At 56.1% G+C, this 22,437-nt stretch overlaps 1 protein-coding gene across 3 annotated transcripts in view; it reads right to left on the bottom strand.

Moving 5' to 3' along the window:
* MAN2B2 (mannosidase alpha class 2B member 2) overlaps nucleotides 1–17,920 on the bottom strand; it is a 32,573-nt gene extending 14,653 nt beyond the window's left edge. Inside the window, exons 1-9 of one of the 3 annotated variants that reach the window (XM_053923533.1) lie at nucleotides 17,823–17,920; nucleotides 14,068–14,214; nucleotides 11,513–11,618; nucleotides 9,749–9,921; nucleotides 8,949–9,037; nucleotides 8,124–8,301; nucleotides 3,004–3,202; nucleotides 1,203–1,393; nucleotides 343–481 (exon numbers count right to left, since the gene is read on the bottom strand). In XM_053923533.1, coding sequence (XP_053779508.1) covers nucleotides 343–481; nucleotides 1,203–1,393; nucleotides 3,004–3,202; nucleotides 8,124–8,301; nucleotides 8,949–9,037; nucleotides 9,749–9,921; nucleotides 11,513–11,618; nucleotides 14,068–14,208 — 1,216 coding nt within the window. In that variant the 5' untranslated portion in view covers nucleotides 14,209–14,214; nucleotides 17,823–17,920. Of the gene's footprint in view, nucleotides 1–342; nucleotides 482–1,202; nucleotides 1,394–3,003; nucleotides 3,203–8,123; nucleotides 8,302–8,948; nucleotides 9,038–9,748; nucleotides 9,922–11,512; nucleotides 11,619–14,067; nucleotides 14,492–15,751; nucleotides 15,916–17,822 lie in introns of those variants that run through there. The other 2 variants (XM_053923534.1, XR_008426775.1) reach the window with 2 other exon arrangements.
* Nucleotides 17,921–22,437: the final 4,517 nt, after the last annotated feature.

A 22,437-nucleotide genomic window follows, 5' to 3' on the forward strand; every position in this document is an offset into this window, starting at 1 on the left:
CAAGCCCACCGCCCCGTGTCTCTGTGTCCCCAGCTAGAGTACGGGGCCAGTAACAGTCCTGGCTGGCACGCAGGCCACAGGGCATCACGCCAACTGCCGCAGGGAGCGAGCTGGGCCAGTGCCCAGCGCTGCCTTGTGAGGGCGAGCAAACGGAGGCTTAGGGAGGTGATGGCACCGCCCCAAGGTCAGGCCAAGGGTCAGAGCACATGAGGCAAGTGACTCCTGAGTCTGAAGTTCAGGTGGTCACGGCCCCCTCCCCAGACCCCCAGCTGTCTTCTCCAAAAGGACCGGAGCCCCCACCAACCCCCAGGTCCCCACCCCACCCTGCAGGGCCTCTCTTACCTTCGTGGGCTTGGGTCCTGTCCAGGACGATGGAGGACATCAGCTGGAGCACGCCCCGAATCCCCGCACGCAGGTGCTCCACAAACATGTCGCTCACCTTGATGGCCTCAGTCCCGGTGATGGCATCATGGTGCTGGACCTGCGGTCCCCACCAGATAAGGGAACAGTGGGGTCAGGACCTGCCACTGCAAAGCGCTTCTGGGCACCTGGCAGCACCCAGGCTGGGCACCCTTCCTCTTGGCAAGAGCGAGGAGAGTGGGGGTCCCAGTCCCTCCTACGTCACAGGGAGGAAGCCGAGGCTCAGGGAGGCTGACGAACTTGCCCGTCGTTTGCTGACCTTGTGGAAACCCACTGCCTGCGTGAGTCCCCCCCTTGGGCAGATGACAGACTTTAGGATAGAACCCACCCTGGCTTCACATCCGTGACATTTCCTTCCCTGGTGATAAAAGAGCCACCGGGCTCTCTAGGAGCGACCCACTGTGCGGCACACGAGCCCGTGGGCTGTGGCAGCTGGGGGCGCACGTGGTTCTCGTGGTACGGGGAGGGAGGTGGGGCTCAGAGAGGGAACACCCATGCCTGAGCCCACACAGCAGGGCTGAGGCCGAATCCAGGAAGGACCCTGGACACAAGGCTGCTCTGCCTTGCCCTTTGCCTTTCGGGTCAATTTGGCTCTAAAGCTCCCTGGAGCCACCAGCTGATGCTATCAGAGGGTCCCACATCACCCTACCCCAGCCTTGTCACCAAAGGCAACCTCAGTGTTCTCATCTGTGAAGTGGACTCCCAGGGTCCTGCCTGGGATGCGGATGGCCCCACATAGGAGGTTCCCATCCTGCTAATGTCGCCAAAAAGTGTGACATTACCTCGGACACAGCCCAGCGGAGCTGCTGCAGCTGCTTCAAGGCCCAGGCGGGGTCCAGGGCCCGGTAGGGGGCCGGCCACATGTAGCGCGTGAACATGGACTCCCCGGCGTGCAGCAGGGCACTGGCCTGCCTCGCCAGCCCCTTCAGTTGGCTGCGGGACGTGTAGAAGCCAGTCCAGGCCTTTAGCATTTCTGGGAGACAAGGGCCAGCGTGGGTGTGAGTTTCCTGCCCATGGAACTCCCCAAGCCCAACCCCAGAAGAGCTGGGGCCAGAGAGGGCACGGTCAGCATGGGTCACCCAAGAAGGCTTTGGGGCAGCTGTAACACAGGGCTCCTGCCCCAGCCAGGCTGGGAACTGCCCCAGAGTGCTTCAGGGCCTGATGGGGGACAAGAACGCCCAGGGAGGACCAGGGAAACCTACATCAGTCTGTGAGCGAGAGCCCGGAGCCCTGGGGCCACAGAGCATGAGATGAGGGGATGGGCAGGGCCCAGCTGAGAAGGGCCCCGAGTGCTACAATGGCCTGAGTGTGACTGCGGGATGGGCCTGCATTTCGGTGGGCCCCTCTGGCCCCCAGGGAGAAAGGGTGGGAGGAGGCTGGAAGTTGCCGAGAGACCCCAGCAGTCGCTGTCCGACCCAGACAGAGGATGAGCCCTGAACAAGGTGGGGTGGGTGGGGAGGGCCGAGTGCCTCCTGCCTCCTGCCTCCTGCCTCCTGCAAGGGCTGGGCTGGGCCTCCCTTCCCTGTCTTCCCCCAGGACCTGTGCCAGACTGGGACAGGGAGCCATATGTGGGGGAGACCGTGGCTGGGGGCTCAGAGAGACCTGGTCCTCCATGGCTCCAGTGCCACACTGAGGGTCCACGCCAACACCTGAGCTCTGAGCCCAGCACCAGCCCAGCCTGTGGTCCTCCCACGTCCCCAGTGCCGTCAGGCAGAGCCCAGCTTCTTCACCGTCTAGCCTCTGTATTAAAGGGGCCTCCTCCAGGAACCAAGCTCACCTGGGCACACCCACTGGGCATCACTTATCCCCACCCACCTGGAGGCTGCCAGAATGGCCCAGACTCTACCCACCCAGCTCACATGGGGAGGGGAGCAGTGGGGGCAGGCCTGGGAGGGGTGCACCTGCGGACCCTGCATTAGCCTCCTGGGCAGAGATTGCGCGGTCACACCCAGGGCAGGACCTGGCCCAGCAGGACCAGGGATGACATGGTAATTGCTAACAGCTGCATCTGCTGAGCCCTTGCTCTGTGCTGGACACTACGCTATGAGCTTTCCTTGTTTTACTTTATTTTTAGAAACCTGTCGACTAAGGACCATTCATGTCCTCATTTCACTGAGGCACAGCAGTTCCCTGACTTGCACGCAGCCGCGACACAGGCTCAGCCCAAGGCCGTCGCTCCTAACCCTCCACTGGGCTGTTTGTAGCCTGCACGGGCCCAGCCTCAAGGACGCAGGCGTGAAGCAGACAGGGTCCCCCAATTATGACCATGTAGGAATAGAAGGAAAGCTGGGGCCTGTGGACACACAGAGGAGCCACCCGCTGGAGCCTTCATGTCAGGGAAGGTCCTGGGGGAGGTGACATTACAGGATCAGCAGAACTGATGCGGGGAGAGAAGGTGGGAGGGCGCACTTCTGGCCGGGAGCACTGCAAGGGGCCCCTGTGTGGGGGCAGTGCTGGCCGCCAGGGTGTCCGGGCAGACAGGTGGGGGGGGGGGGCAGCCTCCCAGGCTGGAAGGGCAGGGCAGAGCAGACACTGTGGTGGGTGCTCACCCTAGCACCACCCTCAGCCCCCAGAGGCTGGTACCTGAGGAATAGGGCAGGAAGTCCTGGTGGTGGCGGACCTTCCAGGTGACATTGTGAGCATGCACAGCACGAAAGTAGTCCCCCAGGGTGGCGTACTCCACCGTGACACCAAGTTTGGATGAGTGTTTGTTGATGTTGCCCAGCAGGAGGTCCATGTTGGCAAACTGCACCGTGGCATTGAAAAACTGCCTGTCACACCCCTGCAGGTGGGACACAGGGGCAACGTCCTGTCCTGAGAGCAGAGCTCAGCCCAGGCCGAGGGGCTCAGTCCTGTCACACCCTCCCACTCACCTCGGGGGCCATCAAGTCCCCAGACCTGCTCCCGCAGCTGAATCCCCCCGGGCATTGCCTTCTCCCGCTCCTTCTTTCCTTCATCTGGACCACACGTGTCCCCTGTGCTTGCTTATCTTCCATCTTAACAAGGGGACCTTTGTACCTTTTGGCTGCCTGCACCCACCTCTGACAGCCACAGAGCTGGTCTCTTTTCTGTGTTTCGTGTGTGTGCACATTTTTTTTTTAATCCTCACCCAAGGACACGTTTTTCATTGCTTTGAGCAAGAGAGGAAGGGAGGAAGAGAAACATCGATTGGTTGCCTCCCATACGTGCCCAGACTGGGGATCAAACCCACAACCCTTTTGGTTACGGGTCGATGCTCCAACCAACTGAGCCACAGTGGCCAGGGCTCTGTGTACTTTGAGTTTTTAAATTTCACATGTAAGTGATATCACACAGTATTTGTCTTTCTCTGACTCCTTTCACTCCCTTGCGTCTCTAAAAGCCATTTAGTGTTACTACTCACCAAGATCATTCATTATAATACTATGATAGTTATGAATAGCAATGATAATAGCCATGACTCATGTTTGCTGACCTCGACACCACCTTCAAAAAGGCAGTCAGAGTCAAAATTGCTAGAAACATGCCACCTACCAAGACCGGGTGAGAAAAAACAGAAAATTTGAACAGACGTATTACCAGCAAAGAGATTGGTCAGTAATCAAAAAGCTGTAAACAAACATAAGCCCAGGACAAGAGCAGCTCACTGGTTAATGCCATAAAATATTTAAAGAAGAATTAACACCATCCTTCTAAAGTCTTCCAAAAAAAAAAAAAAAAAAAAAACACAGAAGAGGAGAGGACAGTTCCAAACTCATTCATGAGGCCAGGATCACCCTGATAACAAAATCAGACAAAGACGTCGCAAGCATAGAAAAGTATGGGTCAGTATCCTGGATGACAAAAGGTGCAAAATTCTCAACAAAGTATAGCAAACTGATTTCAAAAATACATCAAAAAGATCATACACCATGATCAAGTGGGATTTATTCCAGGGGTGCGAGGACAGGTCCGCATCCACCAATCAGTCAATGTGATACATCACATTAATAAAATGAAGGATAAAAATCCTAAAATCAGGTCAATAGATGCAGAAAAAAGCATTTAACAAAATTCAACATACATCTATGATAAAAACGCTCAACGAAGAGGGTATAGAGGGAACATACTTCAACATAAGGAAGGCCATATATGGCGAGCCCACAGCCCACAGCGAACTCAGTGCAGAAAAGCTGAAAGCTTTTCCTCTAAGATCAGGAACAAGACAAGGGCACCTACCCTTACCGCTTTATTCAGCATGGTTTTGGAAGCCTCAGCCACAGCCACTAGGCAAGAAAAGGAAATAAAAAGCATCCAAATTGGAAAGGAAGAAGTAAAACTGTTCTTATTTGCAAATGACAGTATATAGAGAGAACCCTAAAGAATCCACCAAAACTGTCAGAACTAATTCAGTAAAGTTGCAGGATATGAAACCAATATACAAAATCAGCTGCATTTCTATACACTAATAAACTATCAGAAAGAAAAATTTGCCCTGGCTGCTGTGGCTCAGTGGATTGAGTGCCAGCCTATAAGCCAAAGGGTCACCGGTTCGATTCCCAGTCTAGGTCACATGCCTGGATTGTGGGCCAGGCCCAGTGGGGGACAGGCAAGAGGCAACCACATATTGATATTTCTCCCTCTCTCTTCTCCCTCCCTTCCCCTCTCTAAAAATAAATAAAATCTTTTTTTAAAAAAGAAAGAAAAATTTATAAACAATCCCGTTTACAATTGCGTTAAAAAGGATAAAATAGCTAGCAATAAATTTAACCAAGAAGGTGAAAGATCTGTATGTTGAAACTACACAACACTGATGAAGAAAATTGAAGAAGACACAAATACATAGATTTGAAGAATTATTACTGTTAAAATGTCCATATTACCCAAAGCAATCTATAGATTCAATGCAATCCCTATTGAAATTCAAATGGCATTTTTCACAGAAATAAAACAAAGAATCCGAAAATTTGTATGGAACCACAAAAAAAAACCCCAAAAAACAAACAGCAAAAGCAATCTTGAGAAAGAAAAACAAAACTGGACATATCAAGTTGATCAGATTTTATTAGAAAGCTATAGTAATCAAAACAGTAAGGTATTAGCATAAAAACAATCACATTGATCAATGGAACAGAAAAGAAAGCCCAGAAATAATCCTATTCATATACGTTCAATTAATTTATGACAAATTAGCCAAGCATATACAATGGGGAGAAGGCAGTCTCTTCAATAAATGATGTTTGAGAAACTGGACACCCATGAAAAAGAATGAAACTGGACCACTCTCTCACCACACACAGAAACAACTCAAAAGGGTTAAAGACTCCCACGTAAGACCTGAAACCACACAATTCATAAAAGAAGGCACAGCCACCCAGCTCTTGGACATCAGTCTTGGTGGTGAGTTTTGGCTTCGACACCATAAACAAACACGACAAAAGCAAAAATAACACGTGGGACTACAATCAAAAAGCATCCGCGAGCAAAGGAGACCATCGAGACGAAGAGGGGCCTACCAAATGGGAGAAAATATTTGAAAATCATGTATTCAATAAGGGCTTAATATCCAGAATGTATAAAGAACTCATACAACTCAATAGTAAAAAATCAAACAATCCAATTTAAAAATGGGCCAAGGATTTGAGCAGACATCATTCGAAAAAGGACACACAGATGCCAACAGGCCCACGAAAAGGTGTTCAACGTCACTCATCATCAGAGAAACGCAAATTGAAACCGCCAAACTGTATCGCCTCACACCTGTGAGAACGGCTGTCACCAAAAGGACAAGAGACAAGTGCAGGCGAGGGCGTGGAGGAAAGGGGACCCTCCGGCGCTGTTGGTAGGAATGCGAATTGGTGCGGCCACTGTGGAAGACAGTACGTAGGTTCCTCAAAAAATAAAAATAGAATTACCATATGATCCAGCAATTCTACTTCTGGGTATTTAGCCAAAGAAAAAAAACGTTAATTCTAACAGATACATGCACCCATATTCATAGCAGCGTTATTTACAATAGCCAATACTTGAGAGCAACCTAAGTGTCCACCAATAGGTGAGTGAAGAATTGCGGTACACAGACTTCCGGCCAAGATGGAGGCGTAGGTAGACTCACTTGCCTCCTCGCACAACCAAAAGAAGGACAACAATAAATTTAAAAACAAAAAATAACCAGAACGGCCAGAAAACTGAACTGTATGGAAGTCCAACAACCAAGGAGTTAAAGAAGATACATTCGTCCAGACCTGTAGGAGGGGTGGAGACGGGCAGCTCATCATCACCCAGCCACTAGTATATGAAACGTTAAAGGGACTTACCTAAGAACAAGAAGATCAAAACTATGAACAGTAAAATGACAACAAACTCACAACTATCAACAAACAAACCTAAAAAAACAAAAACAAACTAAGCAAACAACTAGAACAGGAACAGAATCACAGAAATGGAGATCACATGGAGGGTTATCAGTGGGGAGGGGAAGGGGGGAACGGGGGTGGGGAAAGGCACAGGGAATAAGAAGCATAAATGGTAGGTACAAAATAGACAGGGGGAGGGTGAGAACAGTGTAGGAAACGTAGAAGCTAAAGAACTTATATGAACAACCCATGGACAAGAACTAAGAAGGGGGAATATGGATGGGAGGGGGGTGCAGGGTGGAGGGGAATAAAGGGAGAAAATGGGACAACTACAATAGCATAATCAATAAAATATATCAATAAAAATAAGATAAACAAATGCAGGATATATATATTTATGACTCTGTGCTCATACATGCCCTTATGTTCATGGCAGCATTATTTACAATAACCAAGATCTAGAAACAGCCTAAGTCCCCGTCAGTAGATGAGTGGATAAAAAAGCTGTGGTACATTTACGCAGCGGAATACTATGTGGCCGTAAAAAGGAAATCTTACCCTTTGCGACAGCATGGACAGACCTGGAGAACATTGCGCTGAGTGAAATAAGCCAGTCGGAGAAAGACAAATACCATATGATCTCACTTATACGTGGAATCTAATGAACAAAATAAACTGCCAAACAAAATAGAAACAGAGGCCCGGACACACGGAACAGACTGACGGCTGTCAGAGGGGAGGGGGAGGGGGAGACTGGTTGAAAGAAGGGGAAGGGATTAGCCAAAGATCAAGTGTGTAAACTCCATAGCCACAGACAAGGTGAGGCGATGGCCAGGGGGAGGGGGAGGGGTGGGGGCTGGGTGGAGGCGGGCAAAGGGTGGGGGAAATGGGGACATCTGTAATACTGTCAACAATACAATAAACAAAAAATAAAATAAAATAAAAAGATATGCCTCATCTAAAGTTACATATACATAATACTACACGTGTAGTTAGATTAAATGTCACACAATGGCCTATTGACACAATGCATGGAGTTTTATAGTTGTCAAAAAATATTTCAATTAACATCTGCACCTATAGAAAAATGTGATAACAAAGAAAAAGAGCAAAAAGCCCAAAATGTCATTAAAAGAAAAAGAGAAAGGTGGTCAAGAGTGGAAAAGGAAGAAAGCCGTGGGCGAGGGGTTGTATTTCAGGGTGAGGTGGGGGGTGAATCCAGGGGGAGGCCCGAAGCGGGGGCAGGGAAGGAGGGCCGACCACGGCTGAGGGCGGCAGTCCAGCCGGCACCTGCTGGACTGCAGAGACAGGCCCAGTCAGAGCGGGACCGAGCCCAGAGGGGTCCCGCCGGGTCTGTGATGCAGCCAGTGGGCCTGGGACGCTGCTTACCCAGGGCCAGAGGACGTGCGGGGTCTGGAACCAGGCGGCCCGCAGCTTCGCCTCCTCCACCAGGGCCTTCGTGTACCTCTGGACGGTGCGCACGGTGACAGGGTCATCCATGTCGGGGTGCTGCCCATCCTTGGGCGGTTCTGGGAACTGGGCCAGCCCTTCCCAGGAAAACCCCAACCTGTGGGAGAGGGAAGGGTTGGGGGGCTCTGCCCCAAGAAAGGAGGCCTCCTGCAGTCCCGGAGGGCAGGCAGGGCTCAGCCAGCCCACAGCACAATGGGCAAGACCGAGGTGGGCGGCTCCGAGGTAGGCAGGCTGAGGGGCTCCCATCCAGGCCCCACGCTCATCAGCTGTGGGGCCTCAGGCAAGTCACTCCCCTGGGCCCACGTCACTCCCCTGGGCCCACGTCACTTCAGCCCTCACGTGCAGCCCACCACCTCTGCGTCCCACGTCACCACGTGGGTTACGTGGAATTCATTAGGTCACTCCCCTCAGGGCACCTCTGAGCCCACCCGGACAGGGCTGAAGGACTGAGGGCTGGGCCTGGGTGGGCACATGAGCCACTCGCCTTGGGCACAAAACACAAGGGGCTGCCACAGGCCTCAGAGTCAACGTCAGTGAGATTTAAGGTAGTATTTTAGAAAACCAAATAAATACCAAAAAGTCATGGCGAACAAAATCTCAAAGTGTCAACCAAAGACAGAAGAAGCATTAGGGTTCCCCTGTGGCCTCGGCCTCCAGCGTGGCTTGGCCAGCCCAAGGTTCGGGTTGGCCCTGCTGGGGGTGCAGTGAGGGTCGTAGCTGATCTGACGCAGGGAGAGTGCTCACGAGCAGTAGCCGAACTCGTCCAGGACGTGAGTGAAGATTTCCTGCTGCGCCGCCAGGGACTGCGACCCGCGCCACACGAACTGCAGCTCCTGCAAACCAGGAGGAGTGAGGGCTGAATACCCGCAGGGCGGCCGGTTCCACCTCCCTCAGCCACGGGGGTCTCTGACTGCACTCCCCTTGGTCCCGGGCTGCCTCCTCCCGAAGATCCCATCTCACCCCTCAAAGCCACAGGAGGTTGTGGACCTGAGCTCCAGAGGAGCCTGCCTGCTCACTCACCCCGCCTCCTTCTCGGGGACACCTGCGAGACAAGCTCTGCTTGAATGCCCCCAGCCACTGGGAACTCATTACCTCTCACTAAGTGGGCAGCCTGTTTTGTACTTCAGATGGATAGAAAGTGTTCAGAGTTACAAGCAGGAATAAAATCCTGATTCTGTTAGCGTCACCTCTGGGACCCACACGTTCCCTGACTCGCCTGTGAACTGATTTCAGGCCATGGAAATGGAGGGAAGCCATGCCCAGCTCACAGAGTAGCCCGTGGGTGAACAAGCTGGCACACACAGGAAGTGTGCTCGGTGTTCAGTGTGGCTCTTCATGGGGCTCATAAGTGTTACTTGTCTTGCACACCCGCAGCCCACCCACGCTGCCCTCCTCCCTCTGGGCTACCACTGCCCTCCAGAACTCTGCTGCCAGGGGGCTTCTGCACAGGACCCTGGCCTGAGGGCAGGGGCTTTGGGGGACACAGAGAACTAAGTGGTGGGGGGGGTGCTTGAAGGGGCGGTGCAGGTACACCCAGCCCTCACCCGAGCCTCCTGCATGGCCTCCTTCAGGTCGTAGTCGATCCGGCCGATGACGTGGGCGTTGAACCCCGCCAGGGCAAACAGGGTGGGCGTCGTGGCGGAGGCGCCAAATGGGTCAACCTGCCAGGAGAACCACGGCCGGGTCCCGAGTGTTTCATAGAGAAAGCCGTGTCCTTCTGCAGAGAGAGCGCCGCCACTGAGCTTGGGGCAGGGGTGGGCCCTCACCTCCTAGGGCACTGGGTGCCCTGTTTCCCGGCCAGCAGGGTCTCCGGCACCAGGCGAGTAATACAAAGGCCCATCTGAGACCTCCCCGCCACTCATTCGTTCACTCACGGCTCAGAACTGCCGCCACAAGCCAGAGGCCCGGCCGAGTGAGGCGGGAGGAGGAGACCACGTGGTGCTGGAAACAGAGCCGCGTGGGGCCCACTGCAGAGAAGGGGCCCTTCCTGTCCCAGAGGGGTGCCACCCCACACTTGCCATGTTCTAGGTCTGGCCTGCAGGGTTAGCCCTGGGGCGCTCAGAGCACAGGGCACAGTGGGCTAGGCCAGAGGCCAGGGCTGTTCCTGCTGTGGGTGCCCTGGGATAGCCCAGCCAGCTCCCTCCTGGTCACCCCATCTTGGCCACACCCACCACACTTGTTCGGCCAGACCCTGAGCTGAGCCCTGGAGCCCCAGAGAGGAGTCAGACTCATGTGGCTGACAGAGGCCACCTGTGGTTTTGGGGTGAAAGAGGGAGGTGGCAAGGAACTGTGGAGACCCAAAGGAGGGTTCCTGGCAGAGGAGACTCCTCAGCTGAGTATGAACAGTGAGGAAAGTACCACCACTGCCACGTGGATGGTGACGGTAAGGTGGAGAGGGGGTGGAAGACGGTGATGGTGGCAATGGTGGTGGTCATGGTAGTGATGGTGGTGGTGGTGGTGGTGGTGGTGGTGGTGATGGTGATGGGGTGATGGTGGTGGTGGTGGTGGTGATGGTGGTGGTGTTGCTGGTGATGGTGGTGGTGGAGGGGGGGGTGGTGGAGGTGGTGATAGTGGTGGTGGTGGTGGTGGTGGTGGCGGCGGCGGTGGTGGTAATGGTGATGTGATGGTGGCTGCGGTGGTGGAGGTGGTGATGGTGGCGGCGGTGATGGTGGTGGTGGTGGTGGTCGTGATGGTGATGTTGGTGGTGATTATGGTGGTGGTGGGGTGGGGGGGGTGGTGATGGTCGTGATGGTGGTGTTGGTGGTGATCGTGGTGGTGGTGGTGGTAGAGGTGGTGGTGATGGTGGTGGTGGAGGTGGTGGACGTGGTGGTGGTGGTGGTGGTGGTGGTGGTAGTGATGGTGGTAATGGTGGTGATGGTGATGATGGTGATGGTGGTGGCCATGGTGGTAGTGGTGGTGGTGGTAGCGCCAATGATGACCGTGAACATTTCATGAGTCTTTACTTCGGAACACTGCATTTTATTTACGTGGTCTCTTTGAATTACCATCAATCCCCTCTTAACGAGGAGGACACTGAGGCACCATGAGGGGATGTACCTCACCCAGTCCACAGGGTTGGGGATGAGCAGAGCCCAATCCAGGCAGGCCTTCGGGGCTCTGGCCCACACCCGCAGCCCCTGCACTCAGGAGCAGCACAGGCGTGACTGCGGCACCAGCAGTTACTGTTCTCAGTGGTCAGTCTCTGGCTCAGAGGGGAAGGTGAGGCCCAGCACCTGGATTCACACATCAAGTCCCAGCCCAGATGGCAGCTCCAAAGGGACCCTGGTTGTGGGGAATGGTGACCAAACCTGTGAGCTGCAGAATCTGGTCATCAAAGTGGGTCACAGCCTCATCATGCATGACCTGGCCTCCGATGACAAACTCCAGGCGTCCTTGGGCCAGGAGCTGACGAACCTGGGCACGGTGGGCGGAAAGGAAAAGGCAGGTCACAACCCCAGAGCTTGGGAGGCCCTGCAGGGACATGCCTACAGCGTCCCATGGTGCCTTCCCTAAAACTCCTCACTTGCCTTCACTCCACAAAAGCACTTGGCCTGTGGCGGCTACTAGATATGTCTTTTTCAAATTTTTTACTTCTGAAAGCATTTCCAAGTTAGAGAAAATGTGCAAGAATTGTACAAAGAACTCTCATGTATCCACTCCCTGGAGTATTCATGGCTTAACATTTTTCCTCGTTTCCTGGACACCCCCGTCTCTTTCTGTACCAGGCAGCCTCTCTCGTAAGCCATCCAAAAGTTCGAGTCAGCAAGTGCGTGCCTCTCAGTACTTCTGTCTGTAAGAACAAATGATTTGATTTGATTTCATTATTTATTTATTTACATTTAGAAAGAGGGGAAGGGAGGGAGGAAAGCAAGGGAGAGAAACATTGATGTGTGGTTGCCTTTCACGTGCCCCCAACCAGGGACCTGACCCGCAACCCAGGCATGTGCCCTGACTGGGAATTGAACCGGCGACCATTCGGTTCGCAGGCCGGCAATCAGTCCCCTGAGCTGCACCAGCCAGAGCAGAACAGAATGATTTTAATCGTAGCATAATGGTCAAAATCGTGAAATTTAACATAACACACTGCTATCTAACCCGCAGCCCTTAATCACATTTTGCCAGGAGCTCCACGAGTGTCTTTTCGTACGAGACTCGGTCCGGCAGGGGCGCTGCATTTCATCGCCGTCTCTCTTTATCGTCTGTGGTTTGGAACAGCTCCTCAGCCTTTCCTTCTCCTTTGCGGGACTGACCATTTTGAAGATTACAGGTTATTTTGTAGAATGTCCTTCAGTATGGATTTTTCTCATGATATGCTGAAAGTTGGTTTTTTTCAGAAGACCTTCACCTGATCCATGTGTCCAACATGTTTCTAATATTTTTTAAATGTTAGAACATTAGCCCTGACTGGTGTGGCTCAGTGGACTGAGTGCAGGCCTGTGAACCAGAGGGTCACCGGTTCGAGCCCAGTCAGGGCACATGCCTGGGTTGTAGGCCAGGTCCCCAGTGGGGGAGGGGGGGGCATGCAAGAGACAACCACACATTGATGTTTCCCTCTTTCTCCCTCCTTCCTCCATCTCTAAAAATAAATAAATAAAGTCTATAAAAAATAAAAAAGAATGTTCATTTAATAGTATTTAATGTTCTTTTTCTTTGTCCTTAAAGAACATTAAATACTATCGAATGAGCAGATGGAAGAAAGGAACACAGCAATAACCAAAGAGCAGGGGCCACGACGTCCCCTGTACGGCACTCTTCACTTCTTTGTGGAGGTGCTGCGTCTGTGCGGCATTCCCTCAACAAATGTGGAATAAGCCCCCGCTCTGTGCTGCTGTGGATGACAGCCCACTGCCCACCAGGCCCTGCCCAGGCTTTGGGGACTCAGCCTGGAAGAAAGCAGACAAAAATCCCTGCTTCCAGGTGGGCCATTGAGATGCCTGTTCAGGTCTTTGTCGGGACCCTCCTCTTCCCAGGCGTGGGGGTGGGGGTAGGAGACAGACGGCTGGGTTTGGGGGTGTCCGCAGAAAGAAGGGCTGACCCCTCACTGGACACCTGGAGAAACATACTTTGTCAGGCGTGTCTGGTTCAGATCCTGCCTGTGACGTATAAGCTCTTGACCACAGGACAGTCCCCTGCCATGCCTTCTCTGAACCTGGGCCATCTCAGTAAAGTGGGGTGACTATCCCCACCACACAGGCCGCAGGCAGGGCTCAGTGAAGTGATGTGGAGAGCCCAGCGCCAGGCACGTGCCCACCGATGCCAAGACCCCCCTCCTGCCCCCCCAGCTTCAGACCCCCCCACCCTGCTCAGCCTGCTCGGTGCTGATCCCTCCAGCAAGTCACTCGGCCTCCCTGCAGTTCCGGGGCAGGGGCTGCGCTGAAGGCAGGCTGGTGCCTGGGGGCAGTGGGACTCAGCTCGGGAGTGTGTTTCTAGGACAGCCCCTCTGAGGAGGGGAGGTCACTGCCACCTGCTGATGTGGGACCTGCAGTGCCAGAGCCCTGTCCCTGCCTGTGAGCAGACTAGGAGGTAGCAGCCGCAGGACGGGCCCAGGGCCGCCTCTCCGGGGAGAGGGGCCTCCCTGACTCCCTGCAACATGTGATTCCAACCTGCTGCCACCTGTAAACCACAGGAACTGTGGCACCTGGCCAGTCACCAGGTCCCGGGCCCATGGGGGTTGTGCAGACACAGAAACGAAGGAAGAGGGTATGCGCTAGAGGCCACCCAGGGGGCGCCCCTCGCAGGGGCACAGCTGAGAGCAGGGCAGGGTGCTCCGTGCTCTCACGAACAGCCAGAAACCCAGGGCTGTCACCACCTAGAGCCCGACCCTACCCTCTACGGGGACCAGCGAGGCCTCGGAGTCAGTCACCTGCTTCTTCTGCATCTCGGAGGCGATGCCATCCCACCACAGCCGGAAGTACTCCTGCTCCGCGAGGACGAAGCGCCGGTCCTTCCTGCGGGTCAGCTCCTGCACCACGGTGGTATGCACACTGGCCACGTAGGCCCGCATGTTCTCCTGGGGAGGGCCGCCATGGGGGGCACGGTGACCAAGCGTCCCTGGGCCCTGCCCCTCCAGCAACACCTACAGGGGCTCGTCCCTCTGCCTCCCCACTGTGTCCCCACTGGGGAGGCCAGGACAGAGAGGAGGATGGGGCTGCCCCTTGAAGAGAACATGCTGTCCTGCAGAGACAGGAGGACTCGGACCGTGACACTCTCCACGGGCATTGTCCTGGAGTGGCATGCTGGCTCTCCCCAAGGGCATCATCAGGGACAGCACAGTCAAGCGCCACCCTGGGGGCCTGCGTGGGCTGACAGGACAGGGCAGAGTGTGTCAAGAGTTGCCTCTGAGAGGAGCTGCGCCCAGGTTGTCCCTGGGTCACTGGCCTGCCTCTGCCAGGCGGGGGGCTCTGGGGGATGGATGGAGCCCAGCTGCTTTCATCCTGGTCTCTGGGTGCACAGTGCGCCCAGGCGGCTGGGCAGAAGGCAGGCCCAGAGCCCTGGGCAGGCAGCCAGCAGGCTCCAGGGCTCTTCCTGAGCGACCTTGGGCAAGGCCCTACCCTCTCTGGCCCTCAGTTTCCTGTTCTGTACTGAGGAGAGCGGGGGTGACAAGCATGTTCCCACCCCTTAAGCCATCTCCACCTGCAGGTGAGCCATCACCCCCAGGGGCTCCCACGTGCCCAGGACCAGACTTAACACTCAGCATCAGTCATCTCCCCGCCTCTCTCTCTCCCTCTCTCTCTCTCTCTCTCTCTCTCTCTAAAGCTGGCTACTCCCTCGCTAACGTCCTCTGCAGAGGCATCGATCCACAGCCACAGGGTCTTTGTTCGCTGTCACGCGTTCCCTCTCTCATTCCAAAGAAGAGTCTGAGGCAGCCTGGGCCATGGGACCAACCGGCCCCCCACCCCATCCCCCCCCCACGCCAAAGAACCTAAGGAAACCAGGGACTTGCCCACTTTTTCTGTTTGTGCCAATTCATTCGCTGATTCAACAAACAGCATGGCGTGTCTGCCGTCCCCCAGGCACAGCGAGAATGGCAGTGAGAAAACAGGTGAGCCCCTCCCCCAGCCATGGAGCTGCCCCCAGGGGGAAAGCAGTCCACAGACAAGGCCGCAGGTGAAATGTGGGGAAGGGGGCGGACCTTAGATGGACCCCTGCAAGGCCTTGCCAGAAAGTGGCCTTGGAGGAACAAGCTAAAGGACCTCAGAAACTGAGCCCACCACCACCTGGGAGGAAAGCCCTTGGGGCAAAGGGAGAAGCAGTGCCCAGAGCTGCACCACCCTGCAGAGGGGAACTGGGGCCCAGAGGGCATCTTCCAGATAAGCGCCCACCTTGGCCTGATCTGGCTAATGCACCCTTCAGCTGACCTCCGAGCCTGCCACTCTCCCTATCTCCCTATCTCTGGTGGGAAAACTGAGGTTCGCAGGCAGGAAGAGGTCCAGAGGCAGCCCTGGAACCAGACCCTCCCACGCTGGTGCAGACCCCCAACAGAAACCCACACAGGGATCCAGCAGGCGGAGCACCAGGGGCACACGGGGAACGGCGCTGGCACCTACCTCGACCGTGTAGAGCCAGCCCACGTCCATGTGGCTGTGCGGCACCACAAAGATCCTGATGGGGCCCGCGGGCCGGGCCCCCGCCAGCTGCCATGCCGCCAGCTGTGTGAGCAGCGGCAGCCAGCGCAGTAGCCCCATCCCAGTGCCTGGCAGGTAGTGGCAGGTGCAGGGACGGCTAGTCCGCCAGTGGGCAAGCCACCAGGCAGCAGACTGGGCAATGGCCCCGTGGGGGAGGAAGCATGATGCCCCAGGCTAGGTGTCACCTGAGCCCTGCAGGAGGGGGTGCTTGCTCAACAGCTCCCAACGATCCTGCCCGTTCCAGGTTTCAGGCCACTGCTGTCCACCTGGAAGCCAAATCCTAAACACCACCGCCCCCAGCAGCCTGGCAGACATCCCTCCAGCCAGGAAATGCCCCTTCCTCACCCCAGTGCTCACACCCCTCCGGGGCTCTCTAGGTGTCCACTCTGCACCCCCTGGGCTAGGCTTCTGGCCTTGGTTTGCCCAGCAAAACTCTACTCAGTCCTCAGCTTGGAAGTGCCGCCCCTGAAGTGACGAGACCTCGGCCCTTGTCCTCTTGAAGGACAGATTGGTCAAGAGCATGCAGCAAGGGCGGTAAAAATGTGCTGGCCACACAAGATACGCTCTGAGGGGACTGGGTAGGCACCCGGGTGACAGCGTCTCGGCCAGTTTCAGAGTTCAGGTATGCGTGGGCTCTTCATCCTGGCCTCCTCCGCTCCTGTCTCCCCTGCACTCCTACCCCCGTCACTTACCTGTCAGCGCCGTGCTGTGTGGCCCAATGGTGTCCTGAGACTGAGTCGGACACCTGGGGACCACAGTTCCGCTGTGGCGAGACCAGTCAGGTTAAGATTTACCTGAGGCCCTGTGGATGTGCAGGCATGCACAGGGGAACCCATCTCCTCCCCTCCCTGGGCCTGCCAGGGTCCTGTCCCCCACCACCACCAAGAAGCCCGCCCTGACAACTTCTCCCCAGGGAGTCCCCCATGCGGCCCAGGGAGCAGGGACTGGTATCCCCACTTTAAGGAGGAACACTGGTCATCAGAAGGACTTGCCCGCGGTCACACAGCAAATGCAGGAGCAAGACTGTCGAAAACACTCGAAGTTAGGCCTGGGTCTCCGGACGGGAGCCTTGGCAAAACACTTAAGCTGACTCCAATGGCACATACAGAAAAACAGGGTGGCAGGAGAGGAGCTGTGGACTCAGTGAGACAGAGCACTGAGGTGACAGCTTCTGTGTCCCCAGCCCACCCTGGGAGACTGCCACGGTCCCACCGGTGCAGCCTGCAGGGGCGAGAGTGTCGGCAGGAACCATCTCTGTGCCGCAGAGCAGGGACCCATATTGGGGGTGCACTGCCTGAGAACCGAGAGGCCAGCCTCTCAGGCTGCATTTCCTGGCACTGCCAGGATGAGACCCACTCTCCTGCAGTGGCCACCCACCCCGCCGCCCCCTCAGCGAGCACACTGGGAGAACGCCATCTCCAAGCAAGCCCGGGACCCCTGGCTCCGCCCGTCAGACCCTCCTTGGACGCGGACGAGGAAAGTGTCTCCCACCGCCCATGTCCTCAAGGCCCTCCAGATGCGCCCGGTCTCAGCCCCAGGATGCGGGGCAGCGCTCCCCTTCCAGGCTGGTGGGACGGGGGGGCCCTCTGAGGGTCCCTGAGAACCCAGAGCCACTGACGGAGGCCCCTGGGGACCCTGTCAGCAGACTGGGACATGAGGGACCAATGACTGGGCAGTGTTAGGCTACTGCGTCTGTTAAGCGTACCCCCATTCTCTTTCCCGAGATGGCCACACAACGTCCCCCATGCAGGGAGCATGTCCCAGGACACGACCTTGACCTCCGCCCACTGAGAGATGGGGTCTGTGCATTCTCCCGCCGCATCTGGGTGGGCTGTGGCATACTGGAACCCATGGAGTGCGGTAAAGTGGCCCTGCTTGGTGAGTGGGGTGTCCTCTGAGGCACCCGCCCCACCATAGCCCACGCCCACATCTCTGGGTCTTCGGACACCTTCGTCCTCCCTCTGCCCAGGGCACTCTGGCATCCCTTCATCACCTGGTGTGGCTGACACTCCCCAGGCGTTCAGGGTCGTCCCGCAGCATGCTGGCACTGCCTCCTGGGGCCAAGTCCTTCACGATGCGGTCACAGTCCATTTGGGCCACAGGCAGACACACCACGGGCTGGGGGCTTCCACGGAGACGTGTATTTTCTCACATTTCGGAGGCTGGAAGGGCCCCGGGTAGGGCAAGTCTCGGCAGGGTCTGCGACAACCACAGAGGCCCGCTGTCCCTAGGGACAGGCCTGGTGTGCCAGCCTGAAGGGAGTTCTGCGACTTGGGTCTGAGCAACTGGTTTTCCACAGCCAGGCCAGCACACACTGGGGTCTCCCCACATGATGCTGGCGGCCCCCACACATAGCCCGTGTGTCAGGCGTGGGCACACCCCTCTCTTGAGCGGGCCATGGCTGCAGGGGAAGGGTGCGAAGCGTGACCTGCTCTGCGTGATCTCAAGGAAGAAACAGCCTGGCCGTTCCTTGGGTGTGTGGGGAGGAGTTTGCAGGACAGGCATGCTGGCACCCTTGCCCGTTAGTCCTTGTGACGCCGCGTCCTCTGTCCTCTAGAGTCAGTGGGATGGGCCTGGGGGCTCGCACTTGCTGTGATGGGCAAACTGCCCAGGCCCCCACGCCCAGGCCCTCTTGGGCCAGCAGCAGGGACCCTGGCACCCTTTGCCTCCGACCTGCCACTGCTCCCAGGGTCTGCCCGCCGGAAGCCTGACCCTCAGCTGTGTCTCAGACCTTCAGGATTTGGCCCTTGATCTGGCCCTTCTGGAAAACAAGTCTCGGTCTGCGGTCCTTTGTTCTGGTGGCCCTGGAAACCAGCAGGCTGATAATCCTGCGGTGGCAGTGTGCTGTTCCCAGTAACTCTGTTACTGGGAGGTACCGTGACTGCGGGCCCCTCGCCCAGGCCAGGTCTGCCCTCAAGGGAGTGAGGCAGCAGGGTCCCCAGGGTTGCGGGCTCGGGGTCACAGCCCTGCAGCTGTGGGCCTGTGTGAATGATGCAGAACCAGCTTACCCTAACCACGCGACCAGAACACTCACTAGCAGGCCAGAGTCCCCCTCACCTTCCATTTGTGACGTTTCTTAGTCCTTAACGAACCCCTCTGAGGACCACTGAGGGAGAGCTGACACAAATGGGGCACAGAGGCCCCTCACGAGTGACCACGCAAAGGCCAAGGCTGCGGGGAAGCCCTGGGAGGGTGCTCCGAGCGCCAGGCTGGGACGGGCCTGCAGGAAGGGACCGCCATTTGGCTTAGAAAATACACGCGACACATCCTTGGGAGAAAACAAAGCAACTTTCGGGGCACCTCTGTACGAGGGTCCTAGGGCTGCCATAACCAAGTGCCACAAACTGGGGGCTCAAGCCACAGAAGCGGGTTATCCGCCAGGTCTGGAGGCCAGGAGCCCCGGGGTCCCTCTGAGGGCTCCCAGGGAGGGTTCTGTCTTCAGTCCCAGCTCGTGGCGGCCCTGGCAGCCCCTGGTCTTCTCTCGCTCCCATTTGTCTCTGCCTCCACCGTCACGAGCCATCTTGCCCCATCTCTTCTCACAAGAGAACACGAGTCACAGGGGTGTGGGGTCCTCCCCACTCCAGAACGGCCTCGTCTACCTCGATCACTTCCGCAAAGACCCCACGGCCAGAGAAGGTCCCGTTCACAGGTCCTGGGGATGGAGACTTCAGCATGTCTTCGGGGGTCACGACTCACTGCAACCCGAGAGCACAGCTCGCGTCTCCATGTGTAGCCATGTGTGGACAGATTTCCAGGCACCGAGACGTTCGGGGAGATTTCCACAGGGTGCCCACGCCCTGCTTTTTCAGGAGCAGGTGGGACTGACAGACTTTGGGCATTGAGCAAGTGGTGGCATCATACCTGACCGCTGCAAGTTGCAAGTGACCTGAAGGCCCGCCCCCAGCAGCATGGGTGAGCCAGGGGCGGTGGCCTCCACGCTGGGCCCCAAGGCCAGCAGTCCATGCATCGCTTGGGAAACTGTTAGAAACACAAACTAGCCCGTCATAGGCAAGTGGATAGCCCTGCCGGAGAGGCTCAGTCGGCTGAGCATCATCCTGCAAACCGAAAGGTTGCTAGTTTGATTCCCAGTCAGGGCACATGACTTGGTTCGGTCCCCAATTGGGGTGCATACAGAACATGGCCAGTCGATGTTTCTCTCTCACGTCAATGTTTCTCCCCCTCTCTTTCTCCATCCCTTCCACTCTCTCTAAAATCAAAAATAATTTTTTTTTAAATACAAATGATCAGGCCCTAACCCAGACCAAGTGAACGAGCCGCTGTGGGGGAGCCCAGCAGTGTGTTTTAACCGGCCCCCGTGCTGTCCCGGTGCCTGCTGCAGGTGGAGAGCCCCGCCACGGGCAACTGGAGCACGTGGCCTGTCCCCACCACGTTAGCCCGGGCAGGGGGAGGGGTGCGGGCGGAGGGATAATGATGGCTCCATGTACATGGGGTTCAAACAGGGAAAACACACCAGGCTACTTAGGATCGTATTCACAGCTCATAACACAATAAAGCAAAGCAAAGAAACCGGCACCCAAACCAACAGGGGTCACCTCGAGGGGAGAGAGGCAGGATGGGACTAGGAAGAGACACAACAGTTTCCGGGCATGTCGGCATAGCTTTACTTCCTGACCTGGCGGATGGGTACGTGTGCATTTCCTCTAAAACTAAGTATTATTATAGTTACATACGTTGTATGTAGCAAACTTCCTATGTATCACATATGACCTATTCCCTATATAAGTATATATTACATGTGACATATATATGTATTGCTGTTTTCACAGGAAATGTTAAAAAGAAAAAATACAAAAATGTGAAAATGATATCAGTGACAGTGAAAACAGAAAGAACGAATCCAAAGTCACACCTAACCTGCACCAGCACCCCGGCCAGAACCCAGCCTGTGCAGACCAGACTGGGGCGGCCTTCAACCACCTGGGGCGCCTCTGGCTGCGGCAGGGACAGGGCGCTCTCCACCCAGATCCCCTCTCCCGGCCACGGGCTCCGCTGGTTTCCGCCGAGACGTGGCTCCTCAGGCGGGACTCCATGTGGTGGAAACCCTTCCACGGTGTGACCACCTCCGGGCTCACGAGCTCGTCGGGCCAGGACGCAGCCGCTTCCCCAGCACTGCCCAGTGCCCATGGAACTGTGACCGGAGGTTACTCGGGTTCTAGCCCATTAAGTTTCGGGGTGTTTCGAGCACAGCGAGAGAGGCTGACTACAATACTAACTCCTCTGTAAGCCCTGTCACTCGCTACATGATGCCCCTCTTCCTCCTGTTTCGTGCTTTTGACCTTAAATACTTCTTTATTCCTTTCTTCTACTTCCCTTGTCCCTCCATCACAGGTGCTTCTCGTGAACGGCACACACCCAGAGTTCAGTTTTTCCCTCCACCAGCCGGTTTCTGCATTTGAAGGAAAGCTGGTGTGCTCGACGGCATTTCTTCCCTTCCCCGAACTGAATTACTTCATTGTCGTTGGGTTCTTTCCTCCTTCCAACTGGCCAGTTTCTATTTTCTTCTTTCTTTTCCCCTCATTATTCTGAAGTTTCTATGAGTCTTTTCAATTTTGTTAATACTCACTCCCAGGGTTTTTTTTGTCCTATTTGTTATGGATAAGCCCGTATTTGTTTGCTGGGATATCAAAACCACCATTACACCCCACCATCCCCAGGGGGCTTCATCACCCATCACCCATCTCCTCCCTCCTCTCCCACCTGGGAAACAAAACCCGGGATGGAGTGAATATCCCCACCACCCCTCCCTTTCTGACCCCCTCCGAATTTGGTTTTGTGGGGCTGTCCAAGCCCCAGAGAAGCGTGCAAGAGAGAAGCGGAGGGAGCACAGAGGTGTGAGCCCCTGGGAGCCAGCTGGGTGCAAATGGCAGGAGGAGGGGTGGGGTGGACAGCCTGCCTTCTCCCAGCCCTGGAAGTGCGTGCTGCTCCGCCTCCAGCCCCTGCCAGCAGGGCTAGCAGAGGGGCCCAGGTTCATTAGGACCACAAGTGTGCCAGCAGCTTCGGTCCTGCCCTGCCCCAGGCGACTCACAGGTGTCCCAGGCTGTGCTCCAGGCCCCGCTCACTGGGCCCCCAGCGCTCCCTCCAAGGGCATCAAGAGAGACAAAAATCCCTTTTTCTGCCCCCCCCCCCCACACACAGTGTTCAGAACCAAGCCAGGGGACTCGGAGTCCCCACTCCCGCCCCCCGTGGCCGCCGCGCTTCACTTGGTGCAGGGCACACTGTTCAGTTTCAGACTTGAGGGGAAGCAAACTCCCGCCTTGCTCACGCTCACTCAGCTAGAACGCCCCGTTTCAGCTGACGTCGCCCTGGGGCTGCGGAGGAGAGCAAAACTGGGTAAGAGCTGCATCTTTGATTTGCCAGTTTGGGCGGAGGGAAAAGGAAAACGTTATGGCTCTCCTGGGGGCGCCGGGGTGGGTGAACGCGTGCGGGGTGGCGGCCGCAGTGGGCCCAGGGCAGGGCACTCACCAGGAGGCAGGCAAAATAAAGGGCGTGATGTCCAGGGGGCATTTAAGGCCAATAAAACCAACTGGGTCTGCTTGTGACCACTGCTCACAAGCAGCTCAGACAACATGCTCCTCCCGCAGAAGGCA

Source organism: Desmodus rotundus, chromosome 4 (genome assembly GCF_022682495.2).
Source record: "Desmodus rotundus isolate HL8 chromosome 4, HLdesRot8A.1, whole genome shotgun sequence".
Classification (NCBI taxonomy): Eukaryota; Metazoa; Chordata; class Mammalia; order Chiroptera; family Phyllostomidae; genus Desmodus; species Desmodus rotundus.